This window comes from Poecilia reticulata, chromosome 23, assembly GCF_904066995.2.
Source record: "Poecilia reticulata chromosome 23, P_reticulata-male-v2, whole genome shotgun sequence".
Classification (NCBI taxonomy): domain Eukaryota; kingdom Metazoa; phylum Chordata; class Actinopteri; order Cyprinodontiformes; family Poeciliidae; genus Poecilia; species Poecilia reticulata.
The window spans coordinates 4,655,026-4,677,735 of NC_088852.1; the positions used below are offsets into that span (position 1 = coordinate 4,655,026).

The following is a 22,710-nucleotide window of genomic DNA, read 5'->3' on the forward strand; positions in this document are numbered from 1 at the left end:
TTAATGCAGGTCTCAGGGAAAATAAATGGGATATGATGCTCCTTTTGGCAAGGGGAGGTTAAAAATGACGTTTTAGTTGTGCTAAAGCTCCTTTTGAACGGAACCAGAAAGCAAAGGAAAAATGTTTCCATTTATGCTGTTTAATGAAAAAATAGTTTTTATTTCTCAATTTTGCTTTACTGAATATCTAGTTTCTAAACATGCCTATAAGAAGGGACTATGGTGAGAAACATTTTGTGGAGGAATGTAATTTATAGTTTCTGCTACTAGGTGTCAGTAAATTAAATACACTGGGCCACATCTTTAAACACGATGCAGCCCAAATCTATGTAGAGCTAGATTTAAACGTCTTATATCAGATTGAGGAGATTTCTTTTTCTGCAGGAATCAGTGCAGAATAATCACAGGTGCTGTAACAGAAGGCAGATGGACTTTTCTATTTTCTTGGGGAGATTTTAAATCCAAATCTGAATCAACCAGATTATTAAGGAGTAACACCAACATTCTTCATCAAGTAATAGTATTTCAATCAAGATCACTTTTCTCATGTGGGTTTTATACTTTTCTTTTTGCCAACTTACTCATTGTTCAGTTCCAGATCTTTCACAGCACCCTCTGCACTTGAACTCACAATAAAATTTAACGTTATTAAGGTAAATGCAAAGATGCTCTAAAAGAGAGGTTGTTTTAGGTTTAAGGCCTTTAGGTTTAAGGGTGTCACTTCATGAAATTTCACATTTATTGCTCGTTTCGCCATGTTTTTAACCCTAATTTGTATGTTCTGTTGAGCATATTTGGCTATTTCATTTTTAATTCACCTTTGATTGAGCTCTGTAATGTTTTGTGTGGTGATACACAATATCCTGTCAAGATTTAAAAAATTTTTAAGTAAAGATGAACAAAAGCTTTTCAAAATGATCTTAACAGGAAGGTTCTGTTAAGATCAAACCGGTGAGAATTGCTTGTATGATTTTCATGAAAAAAGAAAGTATGACAGTCCTGATTCTTTTAATTATTATGTTAACAGAAATGACAACAGATATGCCAAAACTAAAAAGCATCCTCAGTAATTCAGAGCTGTCTTTTTTTATCTTCTCATCAGTGCAGCAAACCAGGAGAGGTCTCTTGTGTGTTTTTGGTAAAGTGGATCCAGTGCTGACCCCTGAGGGGTGTCAGCACTGACCCACTGCAGGTTGTCACAGGGCATCAGAGTGCGTCAGCCTGAGCTGGGGTTTAAAGATTGGATGGGAGTGTGAGGTAGCCTATGACCCTTGATTTAGCTCAGGCGTAAAAGTCGAGCTCTCGGGGGGGAAACCCCTGCATGACCCGGCTCATAGTGTCCAGTATGGCAATGACACGGCCGGCGCTGCCTGCACAAACGTGAAGGAAGAAAGAGACACAAAATATATAAAGAGGGTGAGAGGAGAGACAGATATTTTAATGGGAGACAAAGGTTCAGCAGCGGGAGTCTTCTGGGACTAATTCTGCTTTAGTTCAAGTCTAGGTTAAATACGTTGAGAATGAGTCAATGCTGGCTGCACAAAGTGTGACTAACAGAGCGGGTCAGTCACTGGGAGCCCTTTTCTGGCTGTTTTCTGACCAAAAGCAGACTGAGAGTGAAACATATGAGATAAATCCATCATCAGCCCCATGTTCTTTCTCAATCCTTGATGGTAACGAAGGGGGCTTTTGGGGGAACTGGCAAGAGAGCTGGGACTAATGGGAGCGTGGGAGTGTGGCATAAACAAAAGAGACATGGCTATAAAGCCTTCATTCACACATGAAAAAACAAAAAGATGACAATGAAATGTAAATATACACAAAGACGGTGCCTTCAGTGAAGTCAGGAGCGAGAAGGACAAGCGACAAGGTTAGCAGCTGCGCTTAAGATCAGCCAAGAAAATGAGAATTGTCATCATTTCTTAGAGCAGAAACTACATCAGAAAAACTTAATTTCATTCATTTTATCAATTTCCTTTCAGGATCCTTGAGCTTTAAGAACTTGTTAGCATCTTTAAATAAGCGGTTTAAATCTCACAACCAGGCACTCTGCACTTCAGCTAACCTCTTCAGCTTTTATACTGAGCTCTCAGTATGAAAGCTGAAATATAAATACAGTTCTGCACAACTTTATTTGAAGTTAGGGAGATTTTTTTCAACTCGCAGTTGCTAAGCAACCAGCTCAGACTCAGGAAAGCAACTAGTGATGATAAATGTCCAAATGTGTGCCCAGTTACAACTTCGGTGTAAAGACATTAGGAAGGAAGCTGTATTAGTTGCATGTGCAACAGCTGCTGGGGTTTTATTTATAATTTTAAAATAATTGTCTTAGAGACAAAATGGCTTATCAATCTCTGTTGTTTCTAATTACTTCTACATATTTGTAAATATGGAAAGAAAAATAATAGGAAGACATATGGCACAGCTGACGCTGGCCTAATCCAGCTCAGTTTCTGAGGAAACACTTTCTCTTAAGTGCTGCTGCAAAAAGAACACGCTCATCTGAAGAGATGGGCTCCTCTCAAAGGCAGCAGATGAGCACCAACGCCCTCATTAACACTCAAACAGAAGCATGTCGCCCTGCTGAGCTGCAACCTCTCAAATAAATCCCACATTTGGTTCTCCCTTCTGCAGTCCCTGGATGCTGATGGCCTGGCTGGCACCTTCGGCCAACTGTTTATGCTTTTTTTTTTTTTTTTTTTTGTGACGTGCAAAAACGACACTGAAAAGGTGTTGATATGATATCTGAGGCTGAACGGAATGGGTGCAATATTTTGCTGTTTTCGTGTTAACTGAAAAATGTGTGCTCATAAAGGCGTTAGAGGAGAGGTGTAAGGGGGGGCAGCAGTGATGACAAAGTGCATCCTGGCCTAACACTTCTGTGTTTGTGGGATTAGGAGCCCTGCAGAGGCTGAGGTGTTAACAGAGGAAAGGCAGGTGCCAGCCTCTAGTGTGCATGTGTGTGTTTTGCTACAAAGAACTAAATCCAGAAAATAAATCTGACTGCATCATACCTGTTTGTGTTGAAGATTAAATTGACATAATCCGCCATCACAGTGTCTCATTTTCTTAGTTTAACAGAGAAAAGACTCAGAACTGAAGTCTAAACGACGGCTTAATGAGTAAAAATGTGTTACATTCAAAGCATTGCACTGTTAAAAAGAATTTTGAAGGATTTTATATCTCAGAAATGAAAGTATTGTACATTATTGTAATTAATGAATTCCTCATGTAATGTTCAGCAACATTTTGATTGGAGTTAAACTGAAGGTGTTGGTCCAGTCAGACGTTACTTCTGTTGCATCTTTTGTTGTTGCATTGTGGCTTTTACAGTTTGTTGACCTTCTGGGCCACCGTAACACAAAGTGAGTGCAATAAGCAAAAACTAAACCAACATAACAACAATTACAGCCTTTTTGTAGTTTGCAGATATGTGGTTGTTCCTGTGGAACGTGATTGCTAATTAATTGTGGAAAACCTGCCTACGTGAGGATTTTTCAGTAAAGTGTATCTAAAACATTTTGAAGAAAATGCAGCTTGTTAAGTTGAAATATTAATGCTACTTGACACACTGCTGGCTGGCGTTTGCGGAGATTTACAATTATGGAGCCCTGTGCAAAACCGGACACTTTAAGATTGTTGCCAATTTTGTATTTTAAAAAATAGAATAGCCTGAAATTTGTTCAGATGGAGTTGGCAAAGAAAGACGGCAACACAAGCATTGACGAAGCCTTGGACACTTTGAAATGATTTGGAAGCATTTTGAGTAAACAATAGTCATACAAAATAATTTAAGTTCTGTGAGAATCCAGCAACTGCCCAACCAAAAACAATGCCACTAGCATGCGCTTCTGTTTAAAACAAACAAACAAAACAAACTGTCAAATTCTGATCAACATTTTGATATTTACAAAACTTTAACTTTATTAGAAAAAAACAAGAAAGCAATTTCATTGCTGTTATCGTAGAACCACCTTAGAATTAGATCAACTAAAACAACAACACTTAACTCAATTGTATCAGATTGATTTCAGATCATTTTAAACAGTTTGTGACTGTTTAAAACGTCTTATTTTCTTTTGTGAAAATATGTTGGGTTTTCTTTCTGCTGTTGCTGAAATCTTGTATCATCTGATTTTTCTTAAGTCACATCTCTAGTGAACTGAAAGTTTGCTAGTTGGAATTTAAATCATTTAGCTGTTAAACTACCCAATTTATACCCAAAATAATTACTTTTATTTTCTAAATGTTAATAGCATGTTTTATTAGTCAGCAACACTGATATTTAATTTCATTTTCTTCATTTCGTGTAACTTGCTATTTGATTTCTTTCAAAAATGAGCAATTAGCATAATGCCTTATGAGTTAAACTCTTTGTTGGGAGCTAAAGCGAGACATTTCCTCCGTCCTTTCCACCTCATTATTAGGTCCATTTAGAAATACGGGGTGAAACACTCATAAATTATGCAGCTATGCATCTTCATGATGAGCGAGATATTTTAATGAGCTTCATGCTCAGCTTGTATATTGACATTTTCTGCAAGTAAAAGTCTTGTAAAAGGTCAGAGTGGGATGGTTTCTGGTCCCCTGACAAAAAGCACTGAATAATAGTCTTATAACTCCATCTTGCAACGTGTCACATAAGCTAAGGAGCCTCTCTTCCACTAGATTATTCTAGTTCTATAATTCTATAATTAAGTTAGTTGGAAATGAAGCTTTTCTTTACCTCAATGACTCAATAATGTGCTCAAACAAAGACTCAGAGGAGTTTTTCCATCCTTTAGTCCTGCGGTACGCTGCATGAATTTACCGTTTGCTCCCAGGCCTGGTTTCCTGCAGCCATTTTCACAGGTGCAGAATGTCCCCTGCATAACATTACGGCCTTCAGGGGTGATGAAGGCGAGGAGGGGCAGAAAGTAAACAGCAGTAAACAACAGTAGCAGTAGGGAGTGGGGCTTTCCCTGCTGGGTTGATTATTAGAGGGCCGTAAACAGGCCCAGTCTTTCCCCGGGAGTTCACCGAGTGGGAACGGCTAACGCAGGCGGCCGACAGAAAAGTCGGAACAACATCTGGGCCCTGAGCCTTCCTCACTGGGATTTGTTTTTGTGATGAAGAGGTGTGGGCTCGCACGTCAGCTGCAGTTATGGGGAGAAGACTTTAAGTAAAACATCAGACTAATTCTAACCAAAGGCAGATGATGTTCTCCTAAAAACTGAATAATTTAATATGCTGCTGTGAAACTGCCTCAATTACATGATTTTTTTTAGTTAAATTTTTATCTGAGGTTCTGGTCTTATCAAAAAATAAATGTAAAACCGAAATATTAACTAGAATTTTAACTAAAATTGTCTGGTCAAATAGAAGAAAAGTCCAGCAAAGCTTTGGCACCATTACCCTGTAAATCACCTAATAAACCAAGCAAGTACATTTATTTGCATTTTTCCCACCAAAAGGCGATTTTATATAGATATAAATATATTAATAGTATGCATTTATTAGTTCTTTCATAGATGGCGAGGAGCCAGCTGAACACATTTTCTAATGGTTTCCAGATGTGCAAGACTCTTGAGGCTTACATCACCTTTTTACACTGCCATGTAGCGCCCCCTGCTGGTAAGACTTCAGAACTCTTAATATAAAAACTAGAATTGCATTGCAATTTAATTCCTGCTTTGCAAATAATCAACAACAAAAAAAATATAATTTATACCTATTGTATTCCAAATAAAAAAATAAGTTAATTACACAAAGTGATATAGTTGGAAATGACTGTGGCTTACAGCTAAAAAAGACAAACTATTACAGGAGACTGGTTTGAAAATGGATTCCTATAGACATGTTATGCTGTGGCTTAAATAATCATGGGGAAAACGGCTGACTTGACATTTTTTTTGGGACTCCACAAAGAGAGCCACAAAAGGCCATTGATATTTACAACATGGCTGTTTAGAGTGCTGTAGCCAAGTATATGTTTGGAAAGTTCTGTGGAAGGAAAATGTATGATGGTAAACTGTGCAATGCATAAGTTTTGTGTCTGCATCTGTAAATCATTTATGAAGAACTAAAAGACTGATTTTATGTACTGCAATATGATTGAGAAACAGAATTCAGCTTTTTCATTAACACGATTACATCTTAATTTACGATGGCCTACTCTTGTTTTTGAATCCAAATATTCAGGATTAGTGGAAAAGCATTGATATTATGCAACCACAAAAAAAAATAAAAAATCAAGGAATAAGATGTTTAATTTTCTTCTGAAATATAAAACCTTGTGTGAGCTTTAAGAACATGGTTTCATCTCAGTTTGTTGCTGGAGCTGAGCTTTCAGCTTCCAGACATGAAGGTTTGTGTTCAACCTGCTCCCCAAAGTCGAGCCACTCTGCCTCTAAAACTGGAGTTAAAAACTTTCCTTTCTAACGGAGTTAGTCTCTACATGGCTCCAGTTACTCTAACATACTTGAGTTATGCTCCATCTGTTTCTTTAGCAAACATAATGAATCTGACATAACTGAACTGGACCCACCCTACTTTTTCAAAATGCAGTGAGAATTCAGAGACTTAAGAAAAATTCAGACATTTGTGTTCCTCCAATTTATTAAGAAAATGTACAGAGCGCTTAACGGTAGGACTTCTGGTAGCGGGCACGGGCTCCAGGTCCACCGAACTTCTTGGACTCGCAGCGACGTGGATCAGCAACCAGCAGGGTCCTGTCGTACTGGATCAGGATGTCTCTGATCTCCTTCTTGGAGGCCTCGTCAACATCTGCGGCAAAGCAAAAACACTCCAGCTCACAAATTTTAAACAACTTTGTGTTAAGTTATAAAACACATAATTTGACTGGATTTCAGCCGGAGATTCCAGCTGAAGTCCTTACAGCAGAAATGTATTTTCCCAAGCAATAAGTTTCCTCAACAGGACAGACGTTTAATTCATATTCCTGTTTTTAAATGAATGTTTCTATTCCAATTTAAAACAAAGGTAACTTGTCTGATCAGCAATGTAATAAAAAAAGAAGTCCAAAAAATAATACATACACTTCTGGTAGTATGCAACCAAGGCCTTGGAGATGGATTGACGGATGGCTGTGAAAGAAAAAAAAGAAACATAATTAAGGAAATTGTCTTATAACCTGCAAGAACAGCATTCAAGAACTACAGAGACGCTTACCATAGATCTGCGCAACATGTCCACCACCCTTCACTCGGACTCTGATGTCAACGCCAGCAAAACGCTCCTTCCCAAGCAACAGCACGGGCTCCAAAAGCTAGAAATGATACCAATAAAACAAGATTATATTTTAAATGAGCAAAGACTAACCGTATTTACAAAAACACAGGGTCTGAGTGTCCTGCTGCATAAATATAAAAGATAAATCAGCTATTTTTTTCATCGGTTAATAGTCGAGTAAATGCTAATTACACATTCTTTATAAAATTACAATCATTTCTACTAGAGCATTTCTACTAGGACAACAAACTGCAATAGACTAGGATTTTCCAATAGCACCAACCAAGAATTTGACAACAAACAGACATTTCATTGAATTACACAAAAGACATTCAGTTAAAATTTTTGATTCCTCAATACTGGGAATAAAAGCAGTTGGAATTTAGGCACCAAAAAAAGAAGGGTAAAGACAAATTAAAGCATTTCCTACAAGTATTTCAAGAATTAATCAATATTTCCTCGCACTGTAACAAAAATGTAAAGCCGTGAACATTATCTGCCCATTCTCTGAGGTACTCACCTTGTACTGGAGTGTGGCGGGTTCCACCATCTCCAGGGGTCTGCCGTTCACCTTGATCAGGCCATTCCCCCTTTTGCAGTGGGCGACTGCTGTGGCCGTTTTCTGTGAAAGCAAACAAGTGAATTCAGATATCTAGTAGCAAATCACCATGCCAACAGGTCAAAAATATGGTCAGCTATAATAAGATATATACTAAAGTGGAAGTACATCAGTATCACTGAAACATATTAGTATCTTTAATAAAAATGCTCAAGTCTGGTTTGTGGAGAAACCAAATTGACACATTATTATGCATTAGAAACTATGGACCACTCATACATTTTTGCCACATATCTTCGCGCTGTACAAAGACTACCAAGTTCAGGCTAACAATATGAAACATGGATTTTTAACTTTATAAGAGCAAGCATAGCCATTTCAATTTGTATGTGGATTCGTGAACGCTGATTTTATAAGCTACAAGAAAATCTGAAACAAGGCTAGCTAAGCTAAAACAGCTAGCCTTGTTGACCGGCGACAATCCATCATTAGCTTAAAATGGGCACTGCACAAAGCGTTACACTGATAAATAATATCATAAAAGTTATTAGTTACATATGAGCACAAGTCAATCACATTACAGCAGCTAATATTTTGTAAATCGAGGCTAGTGTTTTACACTATTAGCTCAAGTCCGCTAGCGAGGCAGCATAGCTACCACACCACATGTGTGTTAAATTCAGTAAAATACTTACTTTACGCCCAAACACTTGGACAGATTGCAGTGGACCTTTCGCTGGCATGTTTCTGAAACATAAACAAAACAAACCTCGCTTCAGAAAACAATAGATTAAAGTATATTTTATGATTTGAGGGGCGTTCAATAGGAGTAACACACCGTTCTCAGCTAGGGTGCCGTACGAAGAGGCCGATGGGGTTTCACACGCCGAGCATCAGGGGCGACTTCACGACAATTGAATGAGCTTTGGGGTAGATTTTCGACAGTTCTTTTCACTTTACCTTTTTGTAACTTGGGAATTCCGCCTCGTTTCTGTGGTTGTGCTATCCGGCTGCTTCAGTCTTAAGAGCCGATTCTTTTGTCTTTATAAGGGTTTTCTGTTATTACAACTTAAATATATACGCAGAGATCTTTTAATAAAGCTTCATTTTTTATTTATTAAATAATTAAAATGTAAATAATCATATCATATTTTTATAGGGAGATACGGTATGACACAAAAATTTGGTTCTATGGGATTTTAATAGAGCACGTGGTAAACAGATGCAAGTACACAGACTTCTAAATGAAAATGTAAATGTGGTTTATTGATGGATTTAAAAAATTGTTAGGAAATAGTGAAATTTGAAACATAGTGGAATAAAACAGAAATAAATAAATAACTCTAAGCATCACATTTAGAAGAACTAAACCAAATAATACTGAAATGGTATTTTGATTATTTTGTTCAGTTTGCCATGCTTATATTATAAGAACACAATTTCTCATTAATTCACCAAATTGCAACTCGATGCATTTATATAAAATAATACATTCACCTTGATCTGTGAGTGAAAATATCCCACATTTGACCAGACAGAGAAGGTGCTCAACACAACAGCAAAGGGAAACAAATCACTAATCTGCCAGGTAGCAGCACATTATTTAAAGAGAACACCAATTTAAATAGAATAGTGGTATAACATCTATGTAAAAATGTATGTAAATTCTTTTCAATTTTCTATCATTTTATTATTCAACCAATTAAAGTTTACACTGTTTCAGCATGTTTAAAAAAAAAAAATTAAAGTAGGCATGGTGAGATTATTTATTTATTTATTTTAGTATCTTTAAAGCTTATGTTCTGTGGCTCCTCTGTTTAATCTTTTTGCACCGCCACATTTAAAGATCATGCATGACTTTGTTTATAGCAATAAATTATGAACCTCAGACTACAAAAATCACATCCAAAATGTTGTTAGCTATCACAATTACCATTTCTTTGCGCCAACCATTTAGATTATGCATAGTACATTAAAAACCTTAAGGTGGGCAGGAATAGATATCATTTCCCCTTGTGTGCCACCATGTTAAAAAAAAAAGAAACATATCTGTCAAAGCAACATAAAACAGAGAAAGTCGTTCCATTTGTCTTCTGCCAGTTCAAGGGAAAAAGTTCAACTTGCCATCAGAAAAAAACTACATTAGTTTCTTAAGCTAGAAGTTTCTAGGAACACTGATAAGCTCCACTTTGCTTATAAAACCATCTGATAAGGATTTGTTCATATAAAATTGTGCTCAGTCTAAACTTAGACACATAATTTAGAAGACAACAGCTCCCTCTGGTGTAGGTTAGTTGAATCTAATCAGTTTCAAGTGGAACACCATGCTTGCTTGCATGATACTGGGCAAAAGCAAGATAATGTTTCTGGAATAAATCATCATCAGTTACAATTAATCCCTCCCTAAGTACGTTTTCCTTCAGAGATCAAAGGATCCAGCTCTGCTCGGAGTGCAATGCTGCATTTGAGGAATTTAGAAGTTTAAATAAGGAAAAATGAAAATAGATTTATATTTTTTATAAGGCTAAATCCAGGCTACAAACATGGGCAATATTTGACCAACTTACTGCTTTTCATATGTAAGGTATGACATCAAACTCTCTTTATGTATCTCAGGAAAGAAATAAACTGGCAATATGTAAAGATTGCTTTAAATTTGATTAATGTGACAGTGGCATATTTCTAATCTCTCTTAAGATGTGTTCTGTGTTTCAGCGCAAAAAAAAATATTTTTCAGCCTAACAGGACAATCTTGTTGTTGGAGGCGGTGGGTTGACAGCATCTTGGGAGTCTGTATACAGAGACGTGAGTCATTTGTGCTGTACCTACCTATGTCTGACATTTACTGCGGTGAGACTGGTGTTTATGGTGTCAGCCACGGGTGAACAGGCACATGGCTTCTTTTATTGTCAGAGACTGCTCTCTTTCTGGAGTTGCCTACTCTGGATGGGTAATTATGTTAAAAAGCGCTTTCAGTTTCGATTTTTGCACTTTCCTGTTGCTCCAGGTACATATTTTGTTTTTATTTGATTCAGAGAACGCTCAGCAGCTAAACTCTCTGTCCTTGTCCTTTCCCTGTTTCTTTATATGGCTTTATGTGCCTCAAGCGTAGGCCTATAAAGCAGGGCTGGGCCAAGCTTGTATGTGGCCTTAAGCAGAATTGGACTTGGGGCTCATCTTCCTGTCAAGAACATCACCAACACTAACAGTGTTTCCAGACCATCTTAAAACGCTTTATCCACATTGAGGTGAGTACTACCAGCCAGTAGTCATTCAAGCTGGGGGTCAGTGATTTTGGGGGGGAGACTGAAATGAAAGACCGCTGTGATACCAAAAGAACCACATCATCTACAAAAAGTAAAGAGCTTCCACAACTACACTCCCTCCCTGCTAAGACTACACCTTAACATTCTGTCCATGAATGCCACAAACAGTTGTGCTGACAAAGGACAGCCCTTTCTTGTAGCCAAAAACTCGACAACAAACTCTGATAGCAACCATCTTAAAATTTCTTGTTGTCAAAATATCCGAGGGGACATGGTCGTAAACTCCTCAAAGATCTGGTGCACTGATCCAGGATGAAAGCTGTACTGCTTCTCCCGAAATGCAGGTTTGACACTAGGCTGAGCTTTCTTTCCAGAGTTTTATGGGCAGAAATAGTGCATAAATAACAGTAAAAGTGGATCCTTTCTGTCCTTTCTGCGGCTTTGTGGGGTCATCATAAGGAGGAACCCATCTGCTCTTTTCTTGAACTCTCGTTTGTCTTAGCTATTTCCTTTTCAGTTCATGCATGAACGTTTACAGGCCAATAGATGAACGTAGGGGATGTATCTTTGGACTGAGACTGCCAGTATCTACATAAGAGTCAGACAGACGGAAGAAACCCTAACTGGGAACCCAGTAATGTTTGATAAGCTTCCACATAAACCTGTCGGGAACCAGTCGACCACCACCATCACTGTCTGAATGGGAGGCATGCTGAGGCTGCTGTATCATTCCCGACTTCCTGCTGTGTTCGGCAGCCTGCTAAAACATACAGTCCTTTTCTCCTACCAGCTGTCAACTTCATCTGTACAGAGTCCAGAGCTCTCTGCTATTTACATTGTGAGATTGCAGCTTTTGAGTTGTTCAGGTTTGAAGTTTACAGACGATGAAAACTCCACATCCACTCTTCAGGTTATCCTCTGTGTATACAGTCGATAAAAATTGTTGCATTTTTAGAAGATCAGACACCGAAATCTCGCACGGGGACCCGAGTTTGCGGCTTTACGAGAATTGCAGAGCTTGCAGGAGGAGAAAGTCTGCGCTCATCCAGTAAAAGAGCTGGCAATAAATAAAGAGCACACCATATATGTGCATTTCCTCTGCACGGCCCTATGGAAACACATCACCTGGAGGCGCGACCTCTGGACCTTGTCTTGTCACAGCACCCTGAGCATGAGGCAACGCTTTCAGATTTACAGTGCAGGAGATGCTGCTCCCGGCCAGCCATACTGTCTCATTTGACCATAATAGGCCTCACAGCAGCTGAAAAAGAGGTTGCTGGTAGCTGAAGTTTCGCTGAGCAGAAGGAGAAGATCTGCTAAGCTCGGTAGGCAGTGAGGCCTGGAGGGGCAGCTGAAGGTTTAGCGAGGTACACAGAGGTGAGGACTCCATGGCAACGGGGGAGAAACAGTTCTGGGTTCATGAGGCAGAAAAGTGTCTTCTCTGAGAAACGGCTGTGAGGGCCGTAAATCTGCAAGGATGGAGGATTGGATGACAACAGATCTTACCTTTTATATCCTCGCATGAAAATCCATAAATGGCTTGTTTTATTTAACTGTGAACTGCTTGGAAGGTTTACAGTTCTCTTCAAAACAAAAGAAGTTTCTTACTGTGCATCAAAGTAGAGCTTATTTGAATCAACTGGATATTGTTTTGTAGTTTCTGGTTCACTAAATCCTGTCTATGTTATAGTCTGTGGGTGTTTAGTATCCTTCACACTATTTGAGTGATTTTTTAACCTTTTACTAAAAGATAGCCCACCAAAGCAACAATTGGAGCATTTTCGCAGATTTAAGAGTTACCACCGTGCATAATTATGCCGTAGCAGCTGTTAAAATTGATGTCTATTGAACAGTTTGACAGCTCAGAGCAAAATAACATGGCCTGCTGTTGAGCCCCAGTCTGAACTTGAGCCTGTTTCATTAATTTGCTATTTTAGCTCACATTTGTCGCATAGCAATAGACCGTGCAGCTGTCCCGTCATCTGTCAGCTCCCCTGAGGTCTTCTGGAGTCTGAATGTCAGGTAATGGCCAAGTGCTGCAGCCTCTTCTACCAGCAGGAAAAGTTTCTCCAGAAAAAGTTCTAGCATACACAATGCGCAGTTTGAATTAGATATAAAAACAAGATACATAACCGTTTTTTGTCAGAATAACACAAAAGAGAATTATTCAGGCAATTGTTTTTAATACCTTTCTTCAAATTCACAAGTTTACATAGATAAAATTTACTTAAAACAACTTAAAACAGGCCAGGCACTGATTCAGTTTTTCAGATCCAGCAACTGAAGGTGCAACATTTATGTGTTCAAACAAATATGAGAAAATAAATAATGTAGATCTTTTTTAATGTCCAACCATCATAACCTCCTGGAAAGAGAGATTTTAAGTTCCACAGATAAACATTTTCAAACTGCATGCATGGGAACCTCTTTTTGGTTAGATGTGCACATCATTTCCTATTACAAAAATAGCTCTTGTTTTGTGAGAAAGATTTAGAATGGACTGTTCTGAAAATCTAACTAACACAACAACAAACCACATCCAGCTGCTCTAAAAGCCCTGTTATGTATTTCAGAGGCTTTGTGTTGATGGGCTCAAAGCCTCTCTTAAAAAACAGAATTCAATCAGCTGATCTGGCAACAAAGCTGGACCAAACCTGCAATTTCTCGTCCATGCTGTCTCACAAGCACTGGTACTTCCTCTCTATCCATCTCTTTGTCTCTTTTTTTGACATGCACACGTGTTTTGCTCGCCCACATTATCTGCTTCATCACTCTCCTTCTTCTCTTGTTCCATCTCACACTCAGTCTCATCCCCCCCTACGTATTTTTCTCTGTCTTGCCCTTTCAGAGCGAGTGTTCGTCTGTGGGTGTGGGTCGACTCTGGTCAGGGTTCATACATGAGGCACGGCAGTGGGATGAGGACTGGATGACATCTAGAGGGTCATCATTGCACCAAAGCCTGTCTTACTCTTCATCCTCTTCTTCTTCCCTCCTCCCCCCTTCTAGATGGGATCTGGAAGACAGACCTCCACCCTACTTTGATCAGGATTCAATTAAAAGTCAAAAAAACGATGACAACATGAAATTACAACTTGCGGCTTCTTGTCAGACGTTAGATCAAGCTTGGTCATGCCTGCTCATATTTTGCATCACCACTCTTTCCCTTTATCAGTTCAGTTATTTGCCCTTGAAGTACATCTGTATTGTGTTTCCTATCACGCTGAATCTCTTTGCTCAGACACACTGTGTTCCAGGGTCCCTGAGGGAGAGGAGATGGGGCTGGGAAGCTCTGATGGGAAAGTGGGCCAGCTCTTTTAGCCCTCCGCTGGAGAGCTCCATAAAAGGTCTGGAGAGATGATGTCGTGGACTCTGTCCTCCCCCCCACACACTCCTTATGTTTTTTTTGTTTTTTTTTTCTTTTTTCTCCCTCCCCACAGCAAGCGGAGAAGCCCAGCAGCAGAGCCAGGCTTGGGCCAAGCTCATCAAGCACATGAGCGAAACACACGACGATGATGACTTCATTCAGCCGAAATAGGGCTTCCATCCATCATCAGCTGGGAAAAGCTTGTTATGAAACTCAGGATTTCCTAAACTTGGGGATTTTTCAGTGTATTCTGTATTCATGCTGTGCGATTTAACCATCATTTTAAGCATATATTTTTGTTTCTAAAAGAAACGTGGAGCTGCTGTTGAGTTCCTTTTAATAGACACAAAAAGCAGAAATGCTGCAGCGCCTTAGCAACAAGAGATGCAGAAGTAGTCTTTTGCAACTCTCAGTTGGTTAAGAGTGTAACCAACTGAGGTCATTATAACAAATGAATGCTTCGATCTAAACATTCCCATTGTATGGGTGATTTTTAATACTTTCCCAACGCACTGTACAGTAAAGTTACTGATGGTCAGTCACTGGGGTCAGTCCACTATGGTGGGCATCCTTCTTGCACAGCTGCTGGCCTTGAGGATGAAACGATATTTTTTTCCATTGTAATATTTGTAAATAAGATCAAAAACCACTTTATGCTTACAAACGCTCAAAAGAACATCCCCTTGTTGAATACAGCGACCATATTGGAAGTGTTTCACTTCTCTACAGGTGAACACCAACACCTTGATGGTGGTGATCTAAGAGCCATCTGCTGTTATCTGGAGAATGTTCTCTGCACACTTCATGGACATATATGTCCCACCGCTTTGACTTCTCTGCTATTTTTAGCACTGGCCCTCCACCGAAGGTTGTTATGATGATGTCACAACCTTTTGAAAACAATCTGGCCATTTATCTTGGATTGGACTTCCTATCAAATCCAAGATAGGAAGATAGGAAAAACATTTTTTGTGTTTGTTTCTGTTTATCAGTCAAAATGGATGTCAAAATAAGAATTTGGGACTTATTTAGCATCACTAAACTGATAAAAAACAAATTCAGTCAATTTTTTTATACAGGTATAACTGAAAATAGCACCAAATTTGAAAATAATTTGTTCTTGATAAAGATTTCTGTTACTAAGTAGTTAATCATCTTATGTTCCATTCCATTATTAGAAGGTTTAGATTCGGTGTGTTTTTAATCAATAATATAAGAAGAATGTATTAAAGTTTTAGATGTATGCTGTTTATTTATACATGTGATTATTGTAACTTGTTGAATAAGTCAAATAGATTTACAACATATATGAGATGAGGATGAACTAAATCAGTCCTGGAATGCAAAACATTCAGAAAACAAATAAACTTTTACAACTTACTGTTAGCCTAGCATAACAGTCAGTACTGATCTTCCAACAGCTGGATACATTGTGGATTTTCTCAAATTTTATTAAAGTGAAAACTATACAGCATATGCAGACTTAAACCCCTCTTTTGTTAGCGTTGTTCCCCCAAAACACAGTTTTGTAGTCATCAACTACCACTATCATAATGTTACCACCACCATGCTTGACAGTGCGTAACTTAAATGACATTAACACTTAAGATCATGCATCAGGATCTGAATTCAAATTATTGACACAGATCCTATTCTGCATAAGATTATCTATTTAGAATTTGTTATAGGAATAAAAGTGCCAATGTATGTCTTGAAAGCATCAAAAATAATGCCAAATTGTCAGATTTATCTTAAAAGTTCGTAATGAGTATGCAGGGTTTGTTCTGCACCGAAAAACAGTTTTAGAAACAATGTCATTTTATGCAGGAAATTAAGTATAGACTATGGATGAAATTTGACATTTGTTGATGACAACCAGCTATTTATCTACCAACAGGAGATTGCTAAGAGTTATTTTGGTTTGTTAAGGGGCCCTTCTCTGAAATATATAATGAGAATATACAGAAAACAACAGAGATAAGAAACCGAAACAAATTGAATTGGCATTTCATGGGTAGAAAACAGGCTACAAAAAGACCAAATTGACCCAGAGTCATTTCTGTTTAACCCACCTTCTGTGTAGGTCCCACTACCGTGGAACTCTCCATTCTCTTGCTCTTTGTTGGAAGACCAAAGTGGAGCTTTTAAAAGATACCATATGTGATAGCGTCACTTCTCACCTTGTCAGCTGCAACATTGCCACACCTTCTTGTGAGGTCGACACCTAACTGATAACACTGCTGAGTCAAAATTTACAGTCAGCCCGTGCGATAAATGCCACTAATGTGTCCAGGACTTCATCCACTGTGTTAAAATACAAACTTTTCATGGAGGATTATGTATTGGTAGCTGTCTTCTTGACCCAGTTTTTAAGACTGTTCCTCTAATTGAGCTCTAGTTTCTACAAGACAAACGTGTTTCGTACAAATGACAAGAAAGTGGTAGAAATAAATGTGAAGGAGCTTGACCTTTTCACTCGTTTCTGTTCGCCACAGTTTCAAAATGAACACAAAGCGAAGTGGGATTTTCACCTTGTGAAAAAACATTGATATATTTAGCACTTATTAATTGAGACAAAATAGAATAAATTTCTGTTTATCTTGAAACATATACTGAAGCACATACAAAGGTTTGCTGTAGATGGTACAGATAATACTGCCAGATAGCTGCATAAAGGGTTATAATCATATGTGGGTGGTTTCAGTGCAGCTGAGTAGCACAAGTAACGCTTATCTATTTAAAGCTGCTGCTTCAGGCCTTCTTTCTGAAGTATGGTGTTGGAGCTTTGCCAGATGTCATTTTCTGTGTAACTAGAGAGAGTTAATGCAGATTTAATGGCTGTCTGCTGATTGCTAAAGACACATGGTAAAAAGTACTTTTGAATTTCCTTTACAATTGTATTCTAAGTATTCACTTCACTGGGGGTAGTTCTTTTAAGCTGACGCTAATTGTTGCTGGCTTTGACGACGTCCCAATGATATCTTTTCAGTAAGTGTTAGGAATATGAAGGTTGTGAGAGATTAACACATTAAAGGAACAAGACGTGTGGCACCTGGTAACAGAATCATAACCCTGGAAGTACCGCTCATGATAGACGAGACGATCTGTGACCGTTGGCCTGAGGGTATGAATTGTTCAGACGTACAAACCTTGACCATCCACGGGGTTGAGTTCAGTTCACAGCGTGTAAGTGGTATTTTTAAAGCTGACAGAGCAGAGGCTTTAGACACCAAACACAGCTCTGTTTTTCCGCTCATGATCCTTTTCATCAAGGTGAATGGAAATAATGAGTGCACAGGGCTCTATGGCTAAATCAAGAACTGTAAAACAGGATAACCAAAGCCTTGAGGAGATCTAGGAGATAAGTATTGGCAGTGGAACAATACAAAGTATGGGAATGTCTGTTTCAGCTGCTGTGGAAATTATTTCAAGTAAACTTTACTGCCCGACTGTTGCACATTAATTAGATTTAATACGCTTTTTCACTCACAAACTGGATAAAAAAACAAAACGATATTTTAAAAAGTGTAGATCAACAAGCTTCAAAAAATTTTTATTACTTTTTATTAACTCTTCTTCAGTTTACTAGTCATAGGGTAGCCTACGTTATTAATTTGTGTTGAATTTAGTTAGATAACTAAACCTATATTTATTTAATCAAACCATCAGCTTAATGAAAAACATTTATGGCTGTAGCTGAATTTATATTTTAAATTCTTTACTCAAGCTTGTTGAATAAATGTAAATATATCCAAAGAAGCAATAAAATAAATACCTCAACATTTTGCGAAATTAAGTAAGGTAAGTAAGGAAATTAATTTAGGATTAAATTAAATTTAATCCTATCTAAAATGTGTTACTGTTGTAAACCATTGTTGTCAATCTAGTGAATCAGCATTAAACTGCTTTTACATTTTCCTTATTTCAAATCATTGTAAACATATGACCAGTTTCTAGATAAGGACTATATTCTACTTCCACCTCTTTGTGCAACATAATTTACTCAAGACTAAATCTTTGAAAGGACATGAAAATATTAAATATTTGTATTAAATATCTATTAAATTATCTTCCTCAAACACACTTTACTCTAAATAAAAAATTTTTGTACATCATCTTCAATAAACTTGTGGTTTTCATAACCAAATTACATATATTTAATATGATCAGAGCTCAGCAAAATTGCTCTGCTTACTGTTTTTCACCAGGTTAAGACAGTCAGTCTGGACAAGGACCGCTTTATGTCCACTGCTGACATAAGTAATAATTACTCAGAGCATGCATGTGGGCACATGAGAGCTGTTGGAGACTTGAAAGATTGCACTAAATATGTCTCACAGCCTCCACTACAATCATGTGGATACAGATATACGCTCCTCTTCGTTTTTGCATCAACGACGATGTTCTTTCTTTTTATGGTTTGTGTGGATGAAATGATTCATTGTAGCCTTTAGCTCTAACCTATTACAAGCTCCACCACAGCTCCAGATTTTGCCCTATTATTAGCCTTTTTTCTCCAGGAAACAAGGTCACTCAAATAGCCCAGTGTTATTAGGCTTTCGCCACTCATTTGGTCTTAAAGGAACATGCACTGTCGAAATAAATGTGTCTGCATCACGCACTAAGTCCTCTGCTCATTTGCAAATGCCAGACATAACACAGCCTCCACACACTTGAACCAAGTTAGCGCTGTCAAACCTCCATTGTTATCCAGCCAGCATAATGATGTGGGACTGAATAAGCAGAATCAAGTGATGCTCTGGTGATATAGGCCCCGCTGCGTGAAAGCAATAGCCCTATTTTTGTTCGGGGGTTAGAGCTCAGCTGTTGTCTGCAAGTAATCCTCCTCCAATTCTGCTCAATCCCAGGATGGATATATCTGCATATTAGCACAGTGCAAACAGACTTTAAAATGCATGCATATTTTTTCTTTAAATTCTGACTGAAGTTTGCAGGCACAAATTCATGTCTGTGCATTATTCTCAAAATTTCTGCTGCCTTTGCAACATTAATTGCTGCCACATGGAAACAGGAACCAAGAGCTATGCGCGTAAATCAGCTGGAAAGAAAAACTTAAAGTAAAGCTGGACACATTGTGGATTTTCTCAAATTTTATTAAAGTGAAAACTATACAGCATATGCAGACTTAAACCCCTCTTTTGTTAGCGTTGTTCCCCCAAAATACAGTTTTGTAGTCATCAACTACCACTATAATAATGTTACCACCACCATGCTTGACAGTGCGTAACTTAAATGACATTAACACTTAAGATCATTAGATGAAAGCTTCTGACCAGAACCATTTTGTTTGAGTTTAGTGATTGTATACATGGTTCAGTTTCTTATGGCGTTCTGATGTTGATTATGGCGAGAAAATTGTCTTTTTGCACTATCCAAACGGTTTCCAAACAACTGGGAAAATTGTGAAAGATTTTTTCCTTAGTAATCAGCAACAAATATATTTTTGCTGCAGTGGTTTGTTTTGCGGTTTTTTACGTGTGGGACAGTTTCAAAATCGTTTTTGTGACACGATAAAAACAGGCCTCATGGTGTCTGACTGAGAGGGTCAGAAGGCCTGATGAATCCCCATCTGCCTAATTCTCAACATCACTTTTTAAAAGTCTTCTGATAACATCAAAGCATGACTATTTCTATATGTCCTGATAAAGAGGCTGTTGGTAAGGGAGATGAGTGTGTCAGCGTCGGGGGCGCCAACAACAGGCTTTTGGGTGACATGGGAGCATATAAGTGTGGTGTCTGGCTTCTCTCAGATGGGACCGAGGTGTCCACACTTCACCAGTCACCAGTCTCTGAGTGCTATTTGTCTGGGTCACCTGCACTGACACGCTGGTAGCTTTGGCTGCTGCTGTGACTTCTTCAGTTCATTGCACAACAGAAGACTCAAGCAGAACCGTTTCTTGCTTTGTCACCCATGAGGTCATCAGGAACAGATCCCTTCTGTCTGCTTCCAAAACCATTAGCAATGCAGTTTTCTCTTGGGAACTGACGTTGATCTGAGTTTTTCACGTGACAACTTCAACATGAGGATCCTAAATATGTCAAATGTGGTGGTCTGCACATTATTAGACTCTGTTATAAAATTTGTGCAGGTACTATGTTTGCCGAACCATTGAAATGACAGAAGTTAGCCCCACTAAACACTACAGAACTAGCTCTGTGGTGTTGAGGCCATGCAGTCAGCTTTATTTTTGTGTAATGAATAACAACACCGCGTACTCTGGTATGTGAAAACCTAATAAAAAACAGATTATTTTTGCTATCTCCTATTACACAGAACCCTTGAAACATTATGGTGACTGTAAATTAGTATTGTAAGAATCTAATTTTGATCAGTTTATTGGGTTAGATGACTCAATAACTGTTTGACAATACCATCTTCTCCTTCCCAAAAAGGGGCCAGTTGAAACTGACTAATCCTCAGTAGACCAAATAAAAATGCACGCACCCTTGTACATTTACAAAGTGAGACAAACAACCAGCCTCCCCCTCACCAGCTGTCTTTACTCCACACTTGACTTGCACACCTCATCTGGTTTCACAAACCACACTTGTAAGCATCTCCCCTAAGAAATAGTCGACCTAACCAGTCAACAAGAGCTTCCTCTGAGAATTCAAACATCAGTACTGGCACTGATGTCATACGGTTGTGAACGCGCCAACACTGAGACATTCTGTTTTTGCTCTTAATCAACATACATGACCGTCTCAGATGCTGCAGACAAACAGAAAGAGAGTGCAGACATAATTTTCTGTTACTGACAAACCTGAGTCACTTCCACAGAGTTTTATTTTTTTTATGGAAAAGGAGCAACAGTCAGAGGAGATCAAAGCGGCGGGTGCTGACAGATCATGGTTTGTGTCAGACATTAAAATCTACCCGGGAAAACCTTATGTGTCACATTACTAACTGTTTGAAATGATTATCGGCAAGTGCCTATTTACCTGGAAATGTAATCTTAAACAGCCTTAACGTAAGATTAGTCTGTGATTCTTGCAATTACTAATGTGCTCAAACATTGAGTGTAGTGCTGATGCAGTATCACTTAAATAAGAGAAGATGTCCAACTAGATGCATAAACAGGATCCATCCATGAATGCTGGTACATGTAAAAGAGATTGGAAGCTTTCAGTGGAGAAAAAGGGACTTTAGTCTCGTCTGACAAGAGCACCTTCTTTTGTGCTTCTGCTTTTCCCCTTTTATGGTTAATAATCAACTACAAATGGGACTTCAAATGGCTTTTTTTTCTTTTCAATGATTTTCTTTTCATGACACTCCTACAAAGAAGAGAAATGGACTATGAGATGTTCTGTCAACAGCATCTGGGGAAGTGGAGACTCCATCAGATCTTTGTCCCTCCCCTTGCATCATGGGAGTCAGGGAAGCTGGGTCAGAGACTTTTGGATCTCTGTCAACAGATTCTGACACCTGTTCAGAATCCCTGAAGAAGCTTTTCCAGGACTATCACTGAATTGTTGACTGTTTTGTTGATTTATACCTACAAATGGAAAGTTAAGTGAAAGGAAAAATGTTTGCGAGCAACAAGAATAACCTCCTTTTTAAAGGACTCTGCAGGTCATTATTTGACACCAATTGAATAGTTTGGTGTGTAATTACCATGATATCATTGTGTTTGACCAGCCAGCTGACTCACCTGACCTAAACCTCATGAGGCATCGAAGATGATACACCCAGTAATGCAGACAAGCTGGAACCATTAAAGCCACCGTGGCTACCTTTATAGCTCAGTAGTGCCACAGTTTGATCAAATAGACTTGATTTGGCTCACAGTACTGGATTTCATTGTTCGTATGAAGAATAACTTGCCTTTATTTAATTTTCATTTCTACTGAACCAGGTAGTCTCTTCTTATACGTATATAAATAACAAATTTACAAGATATTTAACAATTGCATTAATGAAATAAAGTCTATGCATGCATTAAAGCATATGGGACCCAAATTTAGCTTAATTGTTAAGTCAATGCTAACACAGTGAGCTGTGGTTAATCACTTTGAAAAACCTCAGTTTTCACTATCAGGTGTCCCTTTAAGCTTCCCTGAGGACAACACTGACCGAAGCCTCTGGACAACAACCTTCTGACGATGTTTCACATCCTTATGACTCAGGGGAATCACAGCCTTTCCCCCACTCCATCTCTGCTAACCATTCCTCCTAACATTTGCCTAATTAAATTACCAAAATTATTTCACAGTCACACAATGTATGTACCTAAATGAGAAATTAATAATAATGTTCTATGAATGACTCA

General features: G+C 38.4%; 1 protein-coding gene and 1 long non-coding RNA gene across 2 annotated transcripts in view; one reads left to right on the forward strand and one right to left on the reverse strand.

Annotated features, from left to right (window-relative positions):
* The window catches only part of LOC145550228 (uncharacterized), a 31,068-nt gene extending 14,182 nt beyond the window's left edge, over positions 1 to 16,886 (forward strand). The window contains exons 3-4 of the long non-coding RNA XR_014086141.1: positions 13,904 to 14,399; positions 14,493 to 16,886. This is a non-coding gene — a long non-coding RNA (uncharacterized LOC145550228). The remainder of the gene's footprint in view (positions 1 to 13,903; positions 14,400 to 14,492) is intronic.
* On the reverse strand, positions 6,580 to 8,731 carry rps16 (ribosomal protein S16). Its single transcript, XM_008400436.3, has 6 exons — positions 8,628 to 8,731; positions 8,485 to 8,536; positions 7,751 to 7,852; positions 7,171 to 7,267; positions 7,038 to 7,085; positions 6,580 to 6,765 (listed from the first exon to the last, which is right to left on the reverse strand). Exons 2-6 carry the CDS (start codon positions 8,530 to 8,532, stop codon positions 6,620 to 6,622), a joined length of 441 nt encoding a protein of 146 aa, XP_008398658.1. The 5' UTR covers positions 8,533 to 8,536; positions 8,628 to 8,731; the 3' UTR covers positions 6,580 to 6,619.
* Positions 16,887 to 22,710: the final 5,824 nt, after the last annotated feature.